The 22,559-nt window shown below is 39.2% G+C and overlaps 1 protein-coding gene across 3 annotated transcripts in view; it reads left to right on the top strand.

The window, feature by feature from the left end:
* The first annotated feature begins 2,444 nt into the window (after window positions 1–2,444).
* LOC138390066 (Golgi pH regulator) overlaps window positions 2,445–22,559 on the top strand; it is a 46,105-nt gene continuing 25,990 nt past the window's right edge. Inside the window, exons 1-5 of one of the 3 annotated variants that reach the window (XM_069478885.1) lie at window positions 2,445–2,631; window positions 10,784–10,843; window positions 11,835–11,938; window positions 16,629–16,735; window positions 17,157–17,258. In XM_069478885.1, coding sequence (XP_069334986.1) covers window positions 2,590–2,631; window positions 10,784–10,843; window positions 11,835–11,938; window positions 16,629–16,735; window positions 17,157–17,258 — 415 coding nt within the window. In that variant the 5' untranslated portion in view covers window positions 2,445–2,589. Of the gene's footprint in view, window positions 2,632–10,783; window positions 10,844–11,834; window positions 11,939–16,628; window positions 16,736–17,136; window positions 17,259–22,559 lie in introns of all 3 variants that reach the window. The other 2 variants (XM_069478887.1, XM_069478886.1) reach the window with 2 other exon arrangements.

The raw sequence follows: 22,559 nt of genomic DNA, 5'->3' as shown, positions 1-22,559 counted from the left end.
CGCCAGTTCTTTGAATTAATTTGGAGGGAGGGGATAATATAATTAGCTGTCAAGATGTGTATGGTGCTGGGAGGCATGAGAAGATAGGAGGTATTGACACTGTAGTTGCTATGAAAAAGGGCAATAAATTGGTGTGAGCAAACACTAGTCCAAGGGACATAGATTGATCATCTTGTCAGTATACTCTTTATAGCAGGTCTATCTGGCTGTCAATCTCTGGATGAGGGATAAACAATGGCCAGTAGTTATGAACATGACATATTTTGAAAAGCACCCTTGGCAAAATGGGATGCAAACTGAGGACTCAGTCAGAGCCCAGGTGGCTTGAAAGTCCATGGAGAGAGAGCGGAAGACCTCACTCACTATTGTAAGAGGATAACAGCAGCTAGAGAGGATTGGGGGAACAGTATCAGGGGTAGAGGTGGGAGGGTAAGCCGTTTTGGTGGCAGAGTCCACCACCACCATGAGAGACCTGTTTTGGGAGCAGAGTCGATTAGATATTAAATCCAGTGTGAAGGTTTCTAGACATATTCTGCAATCAAAATCAAACCTTTGGGTTACTCAGGCCGGTCCTTGACCTGGACACAAGTGTTGCAGAAGGGAGAATGCTAAATGATGTTGCTCAAAGCTTTGCACAGGCCTTGGGCCAGCAGGGATTGCATACCTTTCTCTGCTATGCCAGGTTCAGTGAGACCCTGATCCCCACTGTGCACCCCAGTAAGTCACCAAGGCAAACTGGTTTGCCTTGATAGGCTCCCCCGGCATTCTGCACTATCAGACAACTTTGAATGTCAGTTAGGTGCTGCCGTGTAGGCGTCTACTTGCTTCCCTGATAGATATAACCAGGGACACAAAGTTCTCTAGTTTAAGGTGCTCCCATAATAGGGCTGTCTCCACAGCTCCTTGACATTCTGGATCGGGGGTGGACATCTGATAGGTATTCTAGTTTTGGCTGCGTGGTATAACAGAGTTCAATTCAAAGAAAGAAAGACACATTACCTCGTGTGTAATAAATTTGTGAGTCTCCGTTATTCAGACTATAGTAGTCTCAACACTCAGATCCTAGATGCTGAGCCCCCTCAGGACTGTGCTCCTGGGTCTTGACTGCAGCCATTCACATAGACAGCGATTGCCTTGGGCTGGAGCCGGTTTCCAGGACTATGAGACTATAGGGACTACAAGGACTAGCTAGGCCCTGGTGGGAAAGAATAAGCCCTATGGCACTGCATTAAGCCTTCGCAAAATGAGTACTGAATGGATGAGGTAGTAATTCAGTCTGTATTTGAGCTACAGCAGCATAGTGGGAAGGGGAGGAGAGAGCTATTTCCTAAAATAACCCATTCAGACACTTAAAGAACTGTTCCTTGTTTTGAATTAAAATCTATTTCATTTAACTTCCAGTCCTTTGCCCCACAAATAACTCTCAGGGCCACATCAATTCTGTTAATACCCATTTTTCACATGAACACAGCTTATGTTTCTCAGTCTTGTTTCTTCACTTCCTTCCAGTGGTCCTTACCTGGTGGCTCATCTTTGAGCATGCTCCAGTAGGTCCATGTGTCTCTCAAAAGTGTGGTACAGGGCCAGGAGAGGTGACTCACGCCTGTAATCCTAGCACTCTGGGAGGCCGAGGCGGGAGGATCGCTCGAGGTCAGGAGTTCAAGACCAGCCTGAGCAAGAGCAAGACCCGTCTCTACTAAAAATAGAAAGAAATTATATGGACAGCTAAAAATATATATATAGAAAAATTAGCCGGGCATGGTGGTGCATGCCTGCAGTCCCAGCTACTCGGGAGGCTGAGGCAGTAGGATTGCTTGAGCCCAGGAGTTTGAGGTTGCTTTGAGCTAGGCTGACGTCACAGCACTCTAGCCCGGGCAACAGAGTGAGACTCTGTCTCAAAAAAAAAAAAGTGTGGTACAAAGAGTGCAGTACTTCTTGTGTGATCTAGTTTGTATCCAATACAACGTGATGATCATTCCCTTGCTCTACCTAGGGTGCTTTTTTTTATTGTTCCATCAGAAATTTATTTGATTAACTATGTTTAAAATCTCATCTGCCTTTCCACTCTTCCCTAACCTGTGGCTGTGCGCCTGTGTTTGCAGTCAAGTAAAAGTTGTAACATTTAGAACACAGTGCCTGATTCATGGCCTAACTCATTTTAATAATAATCATTATTATTATTAACTTTATCTTATTAGCTATGATCATTACAAAATAGAATTACCACTTAAAAGAAGATGTTAGCTCTCAGGTCCCTCCTCCTCCAGCCTCAGAAATATAACCCATACCTCGCATTGCATGGGTTTGGGATTTCAGACAATACTATCATCCTAACTAAGCCCCGCCCCCGGGGCCTCAGCGGCCTGGGGCCCCGCCTCCGCCCCGCCCCCTCCAAGCCCCAGGCGGGAAGCGCAGGATGCAGTCGCTGATTGGCTGGCCGGGGCGCAGCTTGATGGCGTCGGGCTGGCGAGCAGCGGTCCGGGTTGCTGCACCTGAGTAAAGGCCGCCTGTGTGAGGGGGCGGGCGGCCCGAGCGTGCCGTGGGCTCGGGAAGTGGTCAGCGGAGGCCGAGTCCTCCCTACATTTCGCCATGAGTTTCCTTATAGACTCCAGCATCATGATTACCTCCCAGGTGAGTCACCGCCTCCCTTTCCAGACTGGCCCTCTCGGGGCCTCAGCGTGGCGGGCTGGCCCGGGGTCTCGCTCCCCTCTCGCGCAGCCCGCGCCCGCCCCACCGGAACCGAGAGCGCGGGGAGCGTGTGGGATTTGCTGCATTCGGTTCCCTCCGCCCTGGCTGTCAGGAGGCTGGCCTGCGGCCGTCCGCGCCCCAACCCGGCATCCATTCCCCAGACTTTCCGGTCCACTTTTGGAAGGGGTCAGCAGGCCTCAACGCTTAGAGCCTGTGCCACGAGACGGGAGCCGTCTACAGAGCATCCCGGAGCTTCCGGACTGCGCAGGTGACCCGTGCACTGGGGAAGAGTGTGGTTCCGGGCTTGTGTGCGGCGCGCCAATCAGGGCTGGTTACTGGGAACACGTGTGGGGTTTGCTGTTAGTTGTCAAATCTTGAATCCGGGTGTGGAGGTTATTTGCTGCTTCAAAGCATAAGGTTATACTTATACTTCAAAATATAAGGTTTCGTTCGTGCACTAACACCCCCCATACTTTATCATCTGCTTGCTTTTTCTGACCTTCGTTTCTTCTCGATTAGCCACCTTCATTCATTTGCACAGTCAACAAACATTTATCGACCATTATATGAAGCTGTGAGGGTACAAACATATATAAGACACTGTCCCTACCCTCTAGAGGCTTCATCTAGTAAGCCTCTTGCTTTTACCGTGTCATTTGTTACTCTTTTTCTTCCTTGCCTTTATCGTAGCACTGATATCATTTACGTATTTGTTTACGAATTTGTTTCTGAGATCCTGTCTTGTTCATAGTTGTATCCCTACCTGCAAGTGCAAGCAGTCAATAAATAATTATTGGCCAACTGTTAATATTTGTAGAAGCTCAGACTACCTGTTATTGACCTTTCTACCCTCATTTTTCCAATAATTTAATTTTTTTTCTTGTCCTTTCTTTCAAATGTCAAATAACAGAAACAATTCCCTTTTGGGGCTTAAAGTACATTAAATCATTATTCTTTGATCCAGTTTTTGTATTGCTGCATCCTAATGCTTCTGTCTGCAGGGCATTGTCCTTTTGAAAAACTTTTATAACAACATTTAAGAAAATATGCAACAAGGAAAAGCTATCCATAATCCTACCACTCTAATACAGTAACTTTTATTTTTTTAATTTACCGCATTTTATATAGTTTTTTTATATAGTTTTATTGTTTTTATTGGCTGCATAGTATTCAAATGTATCCATGTACAAAAATCTAGACATACAACTCTCCTACTTAAAACCTAAGGCTTCCTATTACCCTTGGTGACAGTTCAGGGTTATTTTTAGCTCTGGTACCAAGTCAAGAAAAACAGCAATAATTAAGTAGCATTCTTTTCACTCAGAATAAAGATAAGAATGTCAGTAGAAAACTACATTGGCATTGCATTGCAGCTCTAAGATTTTTAACATCAATATAATCAATGCAGTATTGAACCAAGAAAGTGGTTTTCTAATCTTTTATGCCTTACAATCATGTACTTTAACTTTCATACATGCATTCACATGCAATATTAAATTTAATTGTTAAACCTACTCTTTACAAATAGGGAAGTAAGATTCAAAGAATCGTTGCACGGAATGTTCTCTTCAAATATATATGTCACTACTGTATCATGATTTAGGTATTAGTAAAAATGTCGTTTCAGGGAGACTTTACCTGATCTCCTACCCCCAGCCATAGTAGCCTTCCATTCTGGCTGTCTTCTTTCTCGTTTCCCTGTTTTATTTTATTCTTAGTATTTATCACTAACATTTCTTTGTGTTTTTATATGTGTTTATTATCTGTAGACTCCATGAAGTCCAAGGTACTATCCTTCTTGTTCTCTCCTGTGTTCTTCAGCATCTAGATCAGTTGCTGGCATATAGTAGAGGCCTAGCAAATACTTATTTAATAAAAAGCACCTCTCTAGAGAGGTGTGGTTACCTTGGAAGCCACACCTTCCCCCTGCTCCCATTTTTCCTGTTTCGTATGAACTGAAAGGTTTATTTGCAATGAAATCTTAAATTAGAGGTCACAAATTGAAGCTTGCTCACCATGCCATAGGGTGAAGTTCAAACTTCACCCTATGACCCTATGGCTCATAGGGTCTCTTATGTGCTTTTTTCTCTTCCACCTTGCCTCTCACCATTTCCTCACTTCACTTTCGACTTCCTAAACTTTTACTTTCTTAACCTGGCCATGCTAGATTTCCACACAGTCTCTTCTCTCTTTCTGGACATTTTCCCCATATCCCTCCCCTTCTTTTTTCTGGCTAGTTCCTATTCAGCCTTCAGATCTCAACTTGAACATCCAAGAAGCCCTCCCCAGACTGGACTAGATGACCCTATACATGCTGTCATAATACCCTTCACCCACTGCCTTATAGCAACACTACCGCCTTGTTTTGTTATTACTTGTGTATCTCCTCCATAGATTATAAACTCTGAGAGCAGCACCCATGCACTCTTGTTTACCATTCTATCCCTAGGACATAGCACATGTTAGGTACAAATAAATATTTGTTAAATGAGTAAAAGGGTGAATAAATGATCCAAGAAAGGTGTCTTTCCCAGTTCTTTAATAACTATCCTGCTGATGGCCATCTTTTTTTTTTTTTTTAATCTGTAGCTAATTTTCAACCTAGAGGTCATTTTTATAAATGCAGCTTTTATCTAACTCATACCGTGTTTTTAGCCCTCTGTGCAGTTATAAGACTTAATCAGTTCCAGAGTACACTCTAAGTCCCAAGGTCAAGGCTCTACTCTGCACAATTCTAAAGGTATTCTCTTTTTTGAATAAGAAGCTCTGCACCTTCCATTTTATTTGCAAAACTCTTTGAAATTGCTTTTTCCTTCTGCATCCTTTTTGGATCCTCTGTAATCTTGCCAGAATTCATATTTCTCTTGGGTGTAATAAATTTTCCAGCTGCTTTTGTGCGTGTGTGTGTGTGTGTGTGTGTGTGGTCTAAAAGTCTTTTCAAGCTTTCTTTGTCAATGTGAAAGGAGCTCACAATGAAATATTACACATATATGTCTATTTCTCTTTTTTTCCATTCTCCATCTAGTCATATGAACTTATAATTTTTGCTTGTTTTCCTTGTCTAAAGTCCAATTTCACAGTGATCTTGATGATTTTTTTTTTTTTTTTTAATCATCCATCTCCACCATACACACCACTCTCAGTCCTCATTGCCCAACTTCTCCACTTTCAGTCATGGCTTCATAAGTCATATAAATACAGTCTCTAAATTCTGCATTTAAATCTTTCTCTACTGATAATTATTTATGATGGCCAAAGTGTCTCCTGGGTAGTCTAGGGGTATGTTCTCCTAATCTATTTGCCCCTTTCCTTTTCTACTTGATCTGTATTCATAGTTCCAACTTACTTTCTCATACCTTCTTGTTCTTTTACCTATATATAAAAGCCTATACTTAGATTACACTTGTCTACTACTAATACAGGGGCCTGAAGGCTGCTGTAGAAAATCACACAGCTTGGCCAGGTGCAGTGGCTCACGCCTGTAATCCTAACACTTTGGGAAATTGAGGCAGGAGGATTGCTTGGGGCCAAGAGTTTGAGACCAGCCTGAGCAACTCAGTGAGACCCTGTCTCTACAGAAAATTTTTTTAAATTGCTTAAAAAAAGAAAATCACACAGCTGTCTATTAATAGTCTGCCAATGCCCTCATCTCTTTGAATCATTCTTTTTCTTGACTTTAATCAGCTACTTGCTCCATTCCCCTCATAATTTCCCTTTCTCACCTTCCTCAGAGCTGCCTTTTCCATGCTTACCTCTCTTATTCTTAGCAGATGACCTTGCCTCCTACTTAATCAACAAAAGTGAGGCCAAACAGTGTGATCTCTTTCTACTTCCTACATTTTAATTTAAGAGGTTATCTGTATTCACAACCATTGTCACCTCCTCTCCTCCCATATCAGAAAATAGGGTGCCCCCTACTCCTGTTTAAGGCTATCCTCTCCACCTGTGCCTTTGATCTTGGAGTAGCTTATTTTGAAGTGGTTAAAAGCACAGGTTTTGGAGTCAGTCACACAGGCTTCAGGTTGAATCCTGATTCTGACGCTCACTATAAATTGATTAACTTCTCTAAACCTCAGCTTTCTCTGTGAAAATAGGACAATCAAACCTACCTTATTGGGTTTTTATGATTTTATGAGATTATAATGCCAAGTACTACTTAGCCTGGAATATAGTAAATGGTCAATAAAAGTTAGCTAATAATAATAATAAATTAATAATAATATCAGTTCATCGTGTAGTATTGCATCAGTTCCTTCTCATCTTTGTTTATCTCCTCACTCTACTACTTTCTTCCCTTTGGCCTATAAACTTTCCCTTTACCCCCATTCTTCTCTAGGCTATTATCCAATGTTTTCTCTCTTTCTCATTCTTGGCTTTCCCCAGTATAATTTGCATGTATTGTCTCCACCGCTTTACTTCCCATTCATCCCCTGACCAGGACCCACTACAGTCTGGTTCCTACCTCCACCCACTATTCAAACTGTTTTCTTTAAGGTCATTGTTGCAAGTTACCAAATCCTTTGAACATTTTTCACTTCTTATATTATTATCCCTCTCTACCTAATTTAATCTTCCTTTAAACCCTATTCTCATGCCTTCAGGACACCACACTCTGTTGTTTCTATTATTTCTCTGACCATTCCTTCTTTGTCTCCTTCCTGGTCTCATCTTCCTCTTCCTACCATCTAGTCTTCTTGTCACATTGCTCTCCTCACTCTACATGCTATTCTTTGGTGACCTCATGTACTTTGGTGGTTTACAACTATGAAGAGTATCTGAGTCTTGCCTTCATAATCTGTCTTTTATTCAAATGCTTGCTGGATATCTTGACCCATCTTTCTGGATGGCCCTCAGGCCCTTAGCATGTTTAAAAATGGGAGGCCGAGGCAGGAGGATTGCTTGAGCTCAGGAGTTCGAGACCAGCCTGAGCAAAAGTGAGACCCCATCTCTACTAAAAACAGAAAAATGACCTGGGCACAGTGGTGCACATCTGTAGTCTCAGCTACTTTGGAGGGTGAGGCAGGAGGGTCACTTGAGCCCAGGAATTTGAGGTTGCAGTGAGCTATGATGACGCCACTGCACTCTAGCCTGGGTGACAAAGCAAGACTCTGTCTCAAAAAAAAATAAAAAAATAAAAATGAACTCATCAGCTTTCTCATCCTCCCCCCTCATTCTCAAACCTCTTCTTCCTCCAATATTTTTTATATATATTGGGTAGCCTCACTCTTCATACTATATCCCAGACTAGTCATCCTTGACGCCTCCCTGCTGATTATACCTTCTAAATAGTTCTCAAATCTGTTGCCTTCTCTTCTGTCACTAGTGTCTTAGTTCAGGCCTTTACCATATCTCATCTGGACTCCTGCAACAAATTTGTATAATGTTTCTCTAACTACAGTGTTGTTTTTTTCAAATGCATCTTCCACATAGCCACCATACTGCTGTATATAAAACAAATAAGGACGTCTCATTTCCCTACTTAAATGACCCTCACCACCTACAGACTGTAATTGAAGCTCCTTAGTATGGCCTTTGGGGCTCTCAGTGATTGGTCCTCTGCTCCTCCTCTCTAGCTTCATTTTTAACTTCTTTGAATTTTGTCTTCCAGTAGCACCAAATGGTGTGTAGTTTCCAGCATATACCATGCTATTTACTCTGTACCCTTACTTGTGCTCTTTGCTGTCTGGAAAGCCTTGTCCACCTACCCCCACCACTTTTGTCTTTTCCCTGCCTAAATCTTATTCATCCTTTGAGAGAGTGGTTTTTAATATTTTAGGGGTGGTGGAAAACTTTGTGTGATGAATACCTTGGAACCTCTCTAGAAAAATGCACATCATCCCAAAATTTGCATGCAATATCAGGTTTTAACCCCAAATTAAAGACCTCCTTCAACTCAAGTATTATCTTCTCCAGAAAATCTGTCCTAACCCCCTACAGATTGGTTTGGTCTCCATGTTTCATATTGTTTTATGGTATCATCTACATATAGCTATCATTGCACATCCATATAACATTATAATTATTCCTGTAGTGTCTTCACCATTATACTGTGAGCTCCTTGAAGGTAATGACTGTCATACACATCTTTGTATCCCCAGCACCTAGCACAGCACATAGGAGTTATTACATAAATTTTGAGGTTGAATGTTGCTGAGGAACAAACCATCCTTTACTATAGAACATTTAGCCATTCAGCCAACATTTATGGAGAGCCTGCTCTGTGCCAGGTATTGTGCTGGTTGCTGAGGATACAAAATTAACAAGACAAGCATGGTTCTTGTCCTCATAGAGCTTATAATCTAATGTCTTAAAAAATATTTAAATCAGACATGACAAAACTGTATGGTAAGTGCTTTGATAAGGCAAGTTCAGGGTAGAACAGAATTATATAAAAAGAGCAATTTATCTTTATTTGGGAGGGCAGAGAAGGCCCTCCATAGGGAGTAAATATAAGGTAAGACTTATAGGATAACTGGGAAAGGACTGGAGAGAAGTTCCTGTCAAAGGACAACATCTATAGAGGTCTTTTTTTTTTTTTTTTTTTTTTTTTTTTTTTTTTTTGTTGAGACAGAGTCTCACTTTGTTGCCCAGGCTAGAGTGAGTGCCGTGGCGTCAGCTTAGCTCACAGCAACCTCAGACTCCTCGGCTTAAGCGATCCTACTGCCTCAGCCTCCCGAGTAGCTGGGACTACAGGCACGCGCCACCATGCCCGGCTAATTTTTTCTATATAGATTTTTAGTTGTCCATATAATGTCTTTCTATTTTTAGTAGAGACGGGGTCTCGCTCTTGCTCAGGCTGGTCTCGAACTCCTGACCTCGAGCGATCCACCCGCCTCGGCCTCCCAGAGTGCTAGGACTACAGGCGTGAGCCACCGCGCCCGGCCAATATAGAGGTCTTGATATGAAAAAATTTATGTCTAAAGTACCAAAGGAAGTTCCATGTAGCTGAAAATATGAGTTTGATAGGCAAGGGGGCATGATCAGAGACTGGACTAGTCTATGCCAAACTGTGCTCAGGAGTTTACACTTGGCTGGATATAGTGGCTCATGCCTGTAATCCTAGCACTTTGGGAGGCCAAGTTGGGAGGATCGCTTGAGGCCAGTAGTTTGAGACCAGCCTGAGCAAGAGCGAGACCCTGTCTCTACTAACAATAGAAAAATTAGCCAGGTGTGGTGGCATGTGCCTATAGTCCCAGCTGCTTGGGAGGCTGAGGCAGGAGTATCGCTCAAGCCCAGGAGTTTAAGGTTGCAGTGAGCTATGATGAAGCCACTGCACTCCAGCCTGGGTGACAGAGCAAGACCCTGTCTCAGGAAAAAAAAAAAAAAAAAAAGTTTACACTTGTATCCCCTGTGAAGGAGTCATAGGAAGGGAAGGCATAAAAGAATTTTATTTAGTTAAAAAGTTCCTAACCAATATAAGAAGAAAAGAGTTGTGTCAGAGTGTGTGTGTATATGCATAGAAGGTTCTGTTTACTAGTGGAAAACAAACCAGCTTTGTCAGCTGTCATGTGGCTACTGTCTCTGATGCCAGTTTGAAACAAAACTGACAAAAGAGGGATCCTGCAATCTCTTGGCTTTACACTGAGATGGAAACCAGTTTGTATGGATTAGGCAGGATGGTGGAGAAGCTAAGAAAACTAGCTGAAGGAAACTCGTATAAAAAATATTAGGCTTTCTACTGTTCCCATATTTTTTGTCTCAACTCCTCCTCCTTTCCTCTGAAGTTTTTATTTGTTTTTTAAGTACTTACAAACAGGGATCATCTATAAGAAACAAGTCTCCCTGACTCCTTTTCTATTTGCTAACTTCTCTGGCTCATAAAATGATTATCATAAGATTATGGGAAAATATATACTCCTATTTTTGTCTAACTTAAAACATGTTCTATAGCATGGAACATCAAAGCTCTAAGAGCATATAAACATCTACTTCCAATGTTAGCTTTAATAAGTAGATCTTATAAGAGTAGATTTCACTTTTAATATCTAAAATAAGTTAACTGTCTAGTTACCCAATCTTTTATCATAAAATAGTCTGTGTAAGGCACTTCTCAAAAGGAGGTGTATATTGACATTTTATCTTCTTTCTCCTCCAGATACTATTTTTTGGATTTGGGTGGCTTTTCTTCATGCGCCAACTGTTTAAGGACTATGAGGTGAGAAGAAATCATTGTGTAATGCTTATACTGTATGAATTTAGGTTGTTTTAAAATGGGACAAGAAAAATGTGTCCATTAAAGACACATTTTTGTTTATTTCCAAGGTAGGAAGCTTTTGCCAAATAAGTGCCATATAACTACTAAATTGGAGAATATGATTAGGCTTAGTTGATTTAAAGGAGAAAGAACAAGGCAAGTCAGATATAGCCCAGAAGCAAGGCACAAGGAATGTCATGCCTTAGGCATATCAGGATATGTGCCAATAGCAGATAGTTACTCTTTGGGAGAGAATTTAATTTATAATGTCCTATAAATGTTCCCTTTTATTTGTCTGTCTAGCCCTGAATTAGCAAACTTACATTCTAAGTTAATAACAAAATCCCAAGGTTTGTCTGGTTCTTATCTTAAGCCTTGAATTCAGAAAATCACCATCCTAGACTGGACATTCCCTAATTAATCCTCCTCATTTAGTAATAAGATCACTGTTATGGACTACCATTAAGTCATTCCTAGGATGTTCTTTTAAACCTCCCCAGAAAGTTTAGGTCATTGCCTGAAAGAGCCCAGGGTTCTGGAGATTCTGTTCTGCTCAATACTTCAAGGCCTCCCAGGAGAGGTTCCAGAACTGGTCCAGGATCTGCAAAGTGTGAAGAGCCACTTTTAACATTGACCATTATATACAAACCTGTCCTTTCTTTGTCATTATGCATCAAGAATTCTAAGTACCACTTCTGACCCTCTTAGTTCATGTTCTTGTGCTTTAAATTCTCCATCCACAAGAGGATGTTGGTAATAGTGACTCAGGATTCAGAAATGCTACCTACTTTGATTTATTTCTCAAGCTCCAGGCAAGTTGCGGTTGCAGCGCTATTTCCAATGGCTTGAGAATTGCTTCAGCATAAGTTTTCTGATTTGTAACCAGAAGGAGATTATCAATTCCATTTTCAAACAAGGAAATAACTTCTAGTCTCTATTTGGCTTCTAACAGGTGCGTCAGTATGTTGTACAGGTGATCTTCTCTGTGACTTTTGGGTTTTCTTGTACCATGTTTGAGCTCATCATCTTTGAAATCTTAGGAGTACTGAATAGCAGGTGAGTAAGAGTCCTAAATAACTTTCTTCTTGAAGAGTTCTGTGCTACTTTCTTTATAGTGGCAGAGTTACCTGGCTCTCATAGCTGAAAAATCCACCATATGGATACTTTAGTCTCAGTAACTGCAATAATCACAGCAAATGTGGGTTCCAGTCACCTAGTAAGTAGTTTGGCAAAGATTATGAAGTACCAGGGGAAAAAAATCTAACCATTAGCTCTGAAGAGCCCATTGAGAAAGGCTGTGGAGGCTCGGTCCCAGGCTTCACTGCTACAAGCTTTATTTTTCTCAGGCTGCTCTCTGAGTGAATCCTAGTAATGGCCCTTCACATTGTTCTACTGACTGAAAATCTCTACCTGAAAAGATCAGGATTCCACAGAACTATTTAAGAACCTCTCTGAAGACTGAACTCCAGTTATTACCGACTTAGTTACCTTTATTGATTTTACAGACAAGGTCAAGTTTGATTAAATTTAAAGTGTTTTTTAAAACATTTGGAAAAGTAACTCTTTATTCCCCTCCAAATAACAGATCTGTTAGTTTATTAGACAGTTTATCCAAAATGTTTCTTCCTTGTTAAACTGCAAGCTTGAGTATTTTTTTAGGCAAGCATTTGTATGTGGAGTTCATCAGCTGTGCTATGTAGACTTTTGTTGTACTTTTTTATCACCATATGGAAGAATTTTTTAAGAAAAAAGTGGCCTTGTACTCTAGTTAGGAATCAGTGCTGAGCTAAGCTGTACAAGCTCATTATAGACCTCTGACACTTGGGACTTACAGAGAGACTGTACTCTCAAATCTTTTTCTGAGAATCAGAGTTGAAAAAAATGTTAATTAAAAAAAACTTACAATAGAGGTAGTTAATCATAAAATATTTGAAATGTTAAGAAAAGAATCAGTTGATAATTATGGTCTCTTAATAGATCATTGAATAACATGTAGTATGGTAAAACAGGAATATGCTCTGACTCTCCTACTTTTAAACTTGTTCTATAATAGTACAGATTTTTTTAGATAAGCTAGATATACATCCTGTGCCTATAGAGTATGAACAAGTATTATTTTACATAATGGTTATTAAATTTTATTATCACAGCCTAGATCTTTCACTGCTATCTAAGCAGGGGTTGGCAAACTTTTTCTGTAAAGGGCCAGATAATAAGTATTTTAGGCTTTGTGGCCCATAGGGTTTCTATCACAACTACTCAACTCTGCTGTTGTAGAGTGAAAGCAACCATAGGCAATATGTAAACAAATGGGCATGGCTTTGCTCCAGTAAAACTTAATTTGTAAAAATAGGTGGCTACCAAGCCATAGTTTGCTGACCGCTGATACAAATATTAATAGAAAGGACTATGGCTCAGGTATTCTAAAACCATAGTTAATTGTTTTTGGTAGATGATGTTCTCCAACTTTTAACTCATAATTAATAACCCATATAGTAAGAAACATTAGTCATACTTGGTACATATTTCTTAAATAATTTAAAGAGTTTCAGAAGTAGCATTGCTAAAATCTGGTTCTTCTTTGGGTGCTTTTTTGGGGCTTGAGTTTGTTTAGACTGAGATAGGTCTTCAGTTACACCTATTTTTTTCATGCTAACATTTCACTCAACTGTGGAACAGAAATGTTGACCCAGATCATGTATTATATCAGTAGATTCAGAACAGTTTTTAAAAGAAAATTTTGGCCCTGGGAAGAGTATTCCTTTGACTAATCTCTGAGCAGGGGTTGTATGGCCTCCTCTTCAAATGTATAATGTTATTAGGATCCTTAATTTTTTCAAGAGAATGCCACTCAGCTCAAAAGACTAGTTGAAACACGTGGTTCACTTCTAATTGGCAGTATGGATTATACTTGTAATTACACTTATCATTTCACACCTTAGCTGAAATACTATATAGGATTTACCTAGAGGATGTGCAGCTCATTTGCTTCCCTAGATGTTCTAAAGTGAGCTAATTCAGAAGAGCAAAAAGCTATCAATATATCTAGACTAAATGGTATTGGTGCCTTTTGGGTCGCCTTTACTGAAGCGCTCTTTGTTTTATGTTGCCTGCCATTTGTACTAAGAAAAGAACAGTCGGAAACAGCCCTCTGAAAACTCATTGATATTTTTTTTTGAAAGGATATTGTTGAGAACATTGTTAATTGCCCTCACATTTTCTTCTTTATGAAATCTTCAAAGAAACTTCACTGTAATTTTGGTAATAATGCAGTAATAGCAAATCAGTAATTATGCTTCCTTTGAGCTATTGGTTTGTTGTTTTCTTACAGACACTGTGACTTTATCTAACTGATCAAATTTTTTATTTCACATTGACCATTAGAAAACTTAAAGCTAAAGTTATGATCTACTCATAGCAAGTTTTTAGATTTTTTTTTTTTTTAATTGAGACAGGGTCTTGCTCTGTCACCCAGACTGGAGTTCAGTGGTGCAGTCAGCTCCCTGCAACCTCCAGCTCCTGGGCTCAAGCAGTCCTCCCAGCTCAGCCTCCCGAATAGCTGAGACTATAGGCACCATCATGTCAAGCTATTATAATTTTTTTTCCTATCTTTTGGAGAGATGAGGTCTCATTATATTGCCCAGGCTGGTCTCGAACTCCTGGGCTCACCCAAGTGATCCTCCCACCTCAGCCTCCCAAAGTGCTAGGATTATAGGTGTGAGCCACCACACCCAGCCCAGAGTTCTATCTTACAATAGCCATCAGACCTGTTCCAATTTTTTTTTTTTTTTTTTTTTTTTTAAGAGACAGGGTCTTGCTTTGTCACCCAGGCTGGAGTGCAGTGGCTCGATCATAGTTCACTGCAACCTTGAACTCCTGAGCTCAAGCGATACTCCTGCCTCAGCCTCCAGGGTAGTGGGGACTACAGGTGTGTACCACCACATCCAGCTTATTTTTTTTTTTTTACTTTTTTGTGGAGATGAAGTCTTGCTATGTTGCCCAGGCTTGTCTCAAACTCCTGGACTCAAGCGATCCTTCCTCCTCAGCCTTTGAAGTGCTGAGATTACAGGCATAAGCCATCGTACCCAGCTCTGTTCCAATATTTTACCTATCCATTGTTCCTTTTTTTCATATTTCCTTATAGTTTATTTCATCATCCTGTATTTTACATATCCTCATAAGCCACTTAACCATTTATGCCCTTTTTGAAACAAGGCCTAAGAAAGTAAAAAATCAGTAAATACAGAGGACACCATCAAGAAAGTAAACAAACATCCTAAGAATGGGGAAAGATTTTTGCAAATTACCTATCTGATAAGAAATTTGTATCTAGAATATATAAAGAACTCTTACAGTCAATAATAAAAAGAGATAATACAATTAAAAATGGACAAAGGCTCTGAATTGGCATTTCCCCAAGATGATATACAATGGCCAATAAGCACCTGAAAAAGTGCTCAATATCATTAGTCATCATGGAAATGCAAATCAAAACCACAGTGAGATGCCACCTCACACCCACTAGGATGGCTATAACAAAAATGACAGACAGTAATGAGGATGAGGAGAAATTGGAGCCCTTGTACACTACTGGGGAAAATGTGCAATGATGCAGCCACATTGGGAAACAGTGGCAGTGCCTCAGAGATTAAATACAGATTTGCTATACGACCCTGCAATTCCACTCCATTTTTACCTAAAGAGAAATGAAAACATAGCTTGTCCAAGCCAAAACTTTTACACGAATATTCATAGCATCGCTATTTATATTAGTAATAGCTAAAAGGTAAAACAACCCAAATGTCTGTCAGCTAATGAAAGGATAAACAAAATGTGGCATATCCATACAAGGGGATGAATATTGTTTAGCCATAAAAAGGAAGGAATTGTGGCTAGACACTACAGCATGAATGAACCTTGTAAACATAATGCTAAGTGAAAGAAGCCAGTCACAGAAGATCACATGTTATAATATATGATTACATTTATATGAAATGTCCAGACTAGGCAAATCCATAGAAACAGAAAACATATTGGTGGTTTCCTAGGGCTAGGGAGGTTGGGGGGAAATGGGGAGTGACTGCTAATGGGTACAGGGTTTCTTTATGGAATAATGAAAAAGTTCTAAAATTGTGATGGTTGCACAACGCTATGAATATACTAAAAACCATTGTATACTTCAAATGGGTGAATTATATTATTAAAACTTAGAAAAAGTGCTAAAAATTTTAATAAAATTCATTTTATAAACAGTAATAAATGTAGTCTTGTAAATCATAATGTTTAATTATATCAAGGGTACAAAGAAGTATTCCTAAGTCTTTATAGCGTATTTTACTATTAACATTTATTTTCCTTTAATTCTCATATTAAAGTAAGAGTCCTAGTGATGAGTGAAACGATAGTCATTCTACTACCAGTAATGGTATGTGTTGATATATGTTATGAATGCCTATGAATATATCTAAAGCATTAAAGCATTAACATTCTTGTTTTAATGAGTGAAATTCTTAGGAGGTTAAGATGGTCATATATACCTTTCAAAAATTTACAATTGTACAACCTTATCAAAAAATTATAATTTTTAATCTCTACAAATGAGTAGATTATAACAGCCTAAAGGGCTAATTAGAGGAAATGTATTCAGTATGGAGTTCAAGGAGCAAGAGATCTCTTGGAAGAATAAAGAAAAGGAAAGTTGCTTCTCTCTCTCCCTCCCAGTGATATTCTTTGACATTTATTTCAGCTCCCGTTATTTTCACTGGAAGATGAATCTATGTGTAATTCTGCTGATCTTGGTTTTCATGGTGCCTTTTTACATTGGCTATTTTGTCGTGAGCAACATCCAACTATGTAAGTATTTTACCTTCTCAGATCAGCACATAGATGGAGATGAGTATGTTGGGGGACTGAGGTTGTGGACAGCTTCATTTCTACATTAACTTTCAATAGCTACTGCTATTGGAGACACACAGCATCTTAGAAAAGGCACAAAATAAATATTGAGTGAATGATTAGGTTATTTTTCCTGCCACCACTTTATTTCTATTTCTACTTACTAATAATGTCTCCTTTAACTCAACCCACATCTTACTTTTAGCCAAATTACTCTTATGGGGTGAGGATGATTTCACTAAGAATTATATTATTCCATCACTCATTTGTCAAGTAAATAGCAGGCAAATATTAATTAGCATGATCTCATATTTTTAAGTCAAGGAAGATCTTTAACATATATTTATTTTCCCTAACAGTCTTGTCTCCTCTGTCTTAGTGCATAAACAACGACTGGTTTTTTCCTGTCTCTTATGGTTGACCTTTATGTATTTCTTCTGGAAACTAGGAGATCCATTTCCCATTCTCAGCCCAAAACATGGTGAGTATTTATGGGAGAGCAGGGGACTGGGGAGAAGATGATTTGTTTAATTTTCTAATTAAAAAAAAAATTTTTTTTTAAACTGCTGATTATGGGAAGTATAGCAAGTTATTTCTTTAAATAAATTTCTGATTTTGAACCGAATTTTCTCCTTCATCCTAAGTGGTATTTAATGCTGGTTTTAGAACAGACGTCTATCATTCTAGAGTAGGAATTTTTGACCTTGGTGAATATATGTACTTCAAGAATGTAAGGAAAAGAGGAAAGTGTCCTTAACTTAAATCTCCTGATATTTTATACAGAATTATGCTAATATACTTGTATGTGTGTTTGAAGGTAAGGTATCAATAGGCTTTTATCAGATTCTAAGCTAAAAACACTGAACAAAAATCCCTCAGTTCACAAGTTCTTCCAGAAGTATTTCACAATTATTAATACATATGGATCTATCTAAAAAGATTAGAGAGCCCACCTGTAATAAATATACTAGAGCTTTTATACTGTAGCTTTAAAAAAAGTCTATTTATTCACTATCCTGCTATATCTATCAGGGTTCTTACTACAGAAAACAGAATCTACTGTAACTACTTTAAAGCAAAAAGTGATTTATTAAACGATATCCAGCAATTTGTAGACTTTCTAGGAAAGCAAGGACACCAAGCTTAAATGCTACATAGTGAAGAGGAACACCCAACTGCCACAGTAAACTAGAAAAAAACCCACTGAAGCGATCGCCTGCCGTGCAGGACCTATGACATCAGAGACTCAACAGTAGCACTTCTGTCCCAGCTGCTCCAGCTCCTAACTGCTGTCACCACCCCGACATTGTTCACTTACGTATTTGAGGCCTCACATGGGCCTGAGTTTTTGGTGAAACCTCAATAACATTCAGAACCGTAGCTTCAAGGAAGTTTGAGAGAGAGCTTTTGGCTTTGCAGACACTGTAGTACTAAAAGAAATGCCAGAAAAGGATTGGGGTGAACGTTGAATGAGCCAGTATCTAGGACCTGCCATACCTCCCACGCATCCTTCCAGGTGTACTCATTGCGTATAGCAACGATTTTGGGCAGAGAAAGATAATGAGACTTTCCTGTAGTAGAGTCAGAGGAAAAGTGTAGTTTTAAAAAACATGTGACATCATAAATAACTGCATATATTTTTAAAATAAAAATAGCGTTTTCAAAATTTCAAATAATATTAAAGACCAAAAAAGTTAAGATAACACCAGCCTACTAAAAACATTTAAACTCTTAGCATGGCATATAAGACCTTCCATGGCCTGGCTACTGCTCTCTTTGTGTGTTCTATTCTTCAGTCCTACCAAATTACTTGAAGTTTCTAGAGCTGTTCCATCAGCCTGGACAATCCTTCACCTGTTGTCTACCTGGAAAATGCCTATTTATTCTTTCAAGATTAAACTCTTGTCAATTCCTCTAGGAAAATTTTCCTGGACATCATTAGGAGATATTTGCTCCCACCTCAATGTACTTACATCACCTATAAAACTTACATGTTTTCTTTTCTGACTTCCTCATTAACCTGTGGGCTCTATGAGGTCAGAGACTACGTCTTATTTGTCTTTATATCCCTAGTACCTAGTGTGGAACCTAGCACGTAACAAGCGTTTAGTATATGTTTATTGAATCTGTGAATGGAAAAAAAAATTAATCTCTCCAAGGTGGTAGATGAGTTCAAGAATATGACACTCTGGATAGAAATTTAGGAATTGCTAGTATGATCAGCATGCCCATGTCAGTGTCAGGAAAGATTTGGAGTTAGAAAACCCTGATAGTATAGCTCTTGTATAAACCTATTTCAAATAAGCCCACAAAGAGATGAATTTATTTGTAATGTTAGAAGTCAGGAAGAAGAGTTACAAAAGGCCCCCAGGGCTGCTGACAGTGCAAGCACAAGTTCACATGTGGTCCAAAGACCTGACTCTGACACCTTTCTCCAGCTTTCTCTTCTGCGTACTCAGCTCACATGACCAGTGCAGCCAGGCCATGCCAGAGGAGAGATGAAGACCATCATATCTATTATACCTTTCATCTACCCCTTTTTCTAAATTCTTTGGGATTATCCTGAAAAGGACACTGAGGGGGAAAGCTAGAGGGAGCCAGAGAGGGGAACCTATGGCCTTCTGATTCCAAGATATTTCTTTTTTAAGCACCAAAGGAGGCAAGAAAAGCTTCATCTTTCTCTGCTGCAGCCCTTTTAATAAAGAATTTGTTCTGTAAAATTTGGATTCAGTCAAAAGGCCGCACTTAAGGACCTAGAAGGCCACACATGGCCTTAAGGCTTCAGGTTCCCCACCCCTGCTCGAGCTTTCCCAGGACTATGTCAACAACCAATATGGTTTATTGCTGTGGAAACTACAAAAAACTGTAAGACCCAGCAAGACTTTGTCTTTACAAAAACTTTAGAGGTGATGCATGCCTTTAGTCTGAACTACTCAGGAGGCTGAGGCAGGAGGATTGCTTGAGCCCAGGAGTTCAAGGCTGCAGTGAACTATGATCAAGCCACTGCACTCCAGCCTGGGCAACAAAGCAAAATCCTTTCTCTAAAAACAAATAAACAAACTATAAGACTTAATCATTACCTGTAATGAAAAAATCTGAGAAAGAATTTCTTGCGCAGTGCCTGGACCTAGAAAGGTTAGAAGACATTCTATAGTGGGAAAGAGTATGAGAGACTAAGAAAGCATATATGACTAGAAGGAATCTGTGTGAGCACATAGCAAAAATGAGATGATCTGCTAGTCACCTTATTCATCTGACTTTCCATGTATTAACTGATAAGCAGGGATAATAATGACTAACTCTTACTTCATATAAGTGCTGAGATTAAGTAGATAGTATCTACAAAGTACTTTAAACCAGGAAAAAATATTTAATAAAAAGAGCACCATGTTAAAGGGAACAAAAGTAGAGGGACATTTTTCAGTTTTTTAGATTTAATAACTCATATTAATCCCTTGGATTTTTTTATGTTATTGAGTAATATTATGTACCCACAGTCAACAAACATTTGTTGAACACTTTCTATGTGCCAGGCAGTAAGGAAAGCAAAGACCAATAAGACATGATTCCTTCCTGTAAAGAAGATGCAAATTCAAGAGGTATGTGGAAAGTAGAATCAACAGAATTTCGGTGAGGATTTATTCATTCACTTAACATTCCTCAAATATTTATTGAGCACCTATTTTATATTAAGTGCTGGAGATAAACCATGAATAAAACAAACTTGGTTTCTTATAGTCTTGTGGGTGGGACTAGACAATAAAGAGATAAATATATAAATAAATAATTGCCAATTGTGATCATTGTCATCAAGAAGCAAACAGATTGCTGTGGTAGAGAATAATGCAGATAAGATAACAAATTTAGTGCAAGTAGTTAGATTCAGCCTTTCTGAGGAAATAATATTAAAGCTGAGATTTAAAGACCAAAAGAAGACCTGGGTGGAAGGCACAGGAAACATCATGCAAAGCCCTAAGGTAGAGAGACCTTAGTGTATTCAAGGGAAAATAAGAGATGGAATAGAGACTAATCGTATAGTATACAGATTTTTTATTTTGGTAACTAGATAATTGATGGTGTCATTTTCTAAGATAGGTAGTACAGAAGATGGAACAAGTTGAGGGGGAAGATACTTTCAGTTTGGGATATGTTGAATTTGAGTTGCATTTACACATCCAGGTGATGTTCAATAAGCAACTGGATATGCAAGTCAGGAGCTTAGGAGAAAGGGATGAATATATCAGCCCTCATGGAGGTGATTCCAGGAATCTAAAAAATTAGAAATCATCAACTAAATGCCATTAGGTGAAGCAAGGGAAATGGGTGAGATCACCCAAGGAAAGACATATAGAGTGAAATGAAATAAAGAATTCTGGCCCATGCAGAGCAAGAAGACACTAAGAAAAAGTAATTAGAGAAGTAAAAGAGAAAACCTCAGGAAATAATGTTGTGAAAGCCAAGAAGGGAAAATAATTTTAGACAGAAAGCATTCAGTGTCATAAAAGAGCCAATAAAACAAAGATTGGAAAATGTTGAATTTTGCAACCAACAGCAAGTTCATGAACATAGTGTAGTAATGGCTAACAGCCCAGGCTCTGGAGCTTCACTAAGTTATTTAACTTCTCTGTGCCTCTATTTCCTCATCTGTAAAATTGGGTTTTCAATACCATCTACCTCATAGGCTTGTTTTAAGCAATAAATGAGTTAGTGCATGTAAAATACTTAGAACAGTGCCTAGTACATAAGAGGAGCTTGATGAATGTTACCTATTATGTTGCCATTCCAATTATTAGTGAAAGCAATTCTATTCAGTATAGAAGAATGGGAAGAAGGCTGTATTGCAGCCAGTTGAGGAATGAACTGGAGGTGAGAAAGAGGTGACAGTAAATATCTTTCAAGAAATTTGGCTATTAAGGAGGAAATAGACAAGGAACTAAGAACAGAATTTTTCCTAGAAAAGAGACTTGAAACTGAAGGGAAAGAACTGGCAAAGAAGAACGGTTGAAGTACAAGAGAGAAGGGACAGGTGATGGAACAAGATTCTGAAAGATGTGGAAGGGATTGAATAAGATCAAAAGCACAGGGTGGGGGGAGGGGAGGAGTGCACACATGATGAGTGCGATGTGCACTGTCTAGGGAATGGACACAATTGAAGCTCAGACTCGGGGGGATGGGGAGGCATGGGCAATGTATATAGCCTGATCTTTTGTACCCCCTTAATGAGCTGAAAAACAAACAAAAAAAATAATTAAAAAAAAAAAGAAATGAAATAATAATAGATTAACAGAAAGTTACAAAGATAGTACCAAGAGGTCCTGGGTATGTTTACATCTTACATAACTACAATATCATATCAAATTATTATACTATATAAAACTATACTATTATATCAAAACTAGGAAATTGGCATTAGTACAATGTGCAAGTAGAGTTCCATGCACAATTCTCAAAATACAGAACCATTCTATCGCTCCAAAGGAAAAAAAAAAAAAAAAAAGATCAAAAGCACAATTAGACACTCTGGGAGGCCGAGGTGGGCGGATCGTTTGAGCTCAGAAGTTCGAGACCAGCCTAAGCAAGAGCGAGACCCCATCTCTACTAAAAAAAAATAGAAAGAAATTATATAGACAGCTAAAAATATATATAGAAAAAATTAGCCAGGCATGGTGGCACATGCCTGTAGTCCCAACTACTCGGGAGACTGAGACAGGAGGATCCTTTGAGCTCAGGAGTTTGAGGTTGCTGTGAGCTAGGCTGATGCCACGGCACTCACTCTAGCCTG

This window comes from Eulemur rufifrons, chromosome 8 (assembly GCF_041146395.1).
Source record: "Eulemur rufifrons isolate Redbay chromosome 8, OSU_ERuf_1, whole genome shotgun sequence".
NCBI lineage: Eukaryota > Metazoa > Chordata > Mammalia > Primates > Lemuridae > Eulemur > Eulemur rufifrons.
The sequence above is the reverse complement of the archived record's forward strand: the minus strand, read 5'-3'. Positions and strand labels throughout refer to the sequence as shown.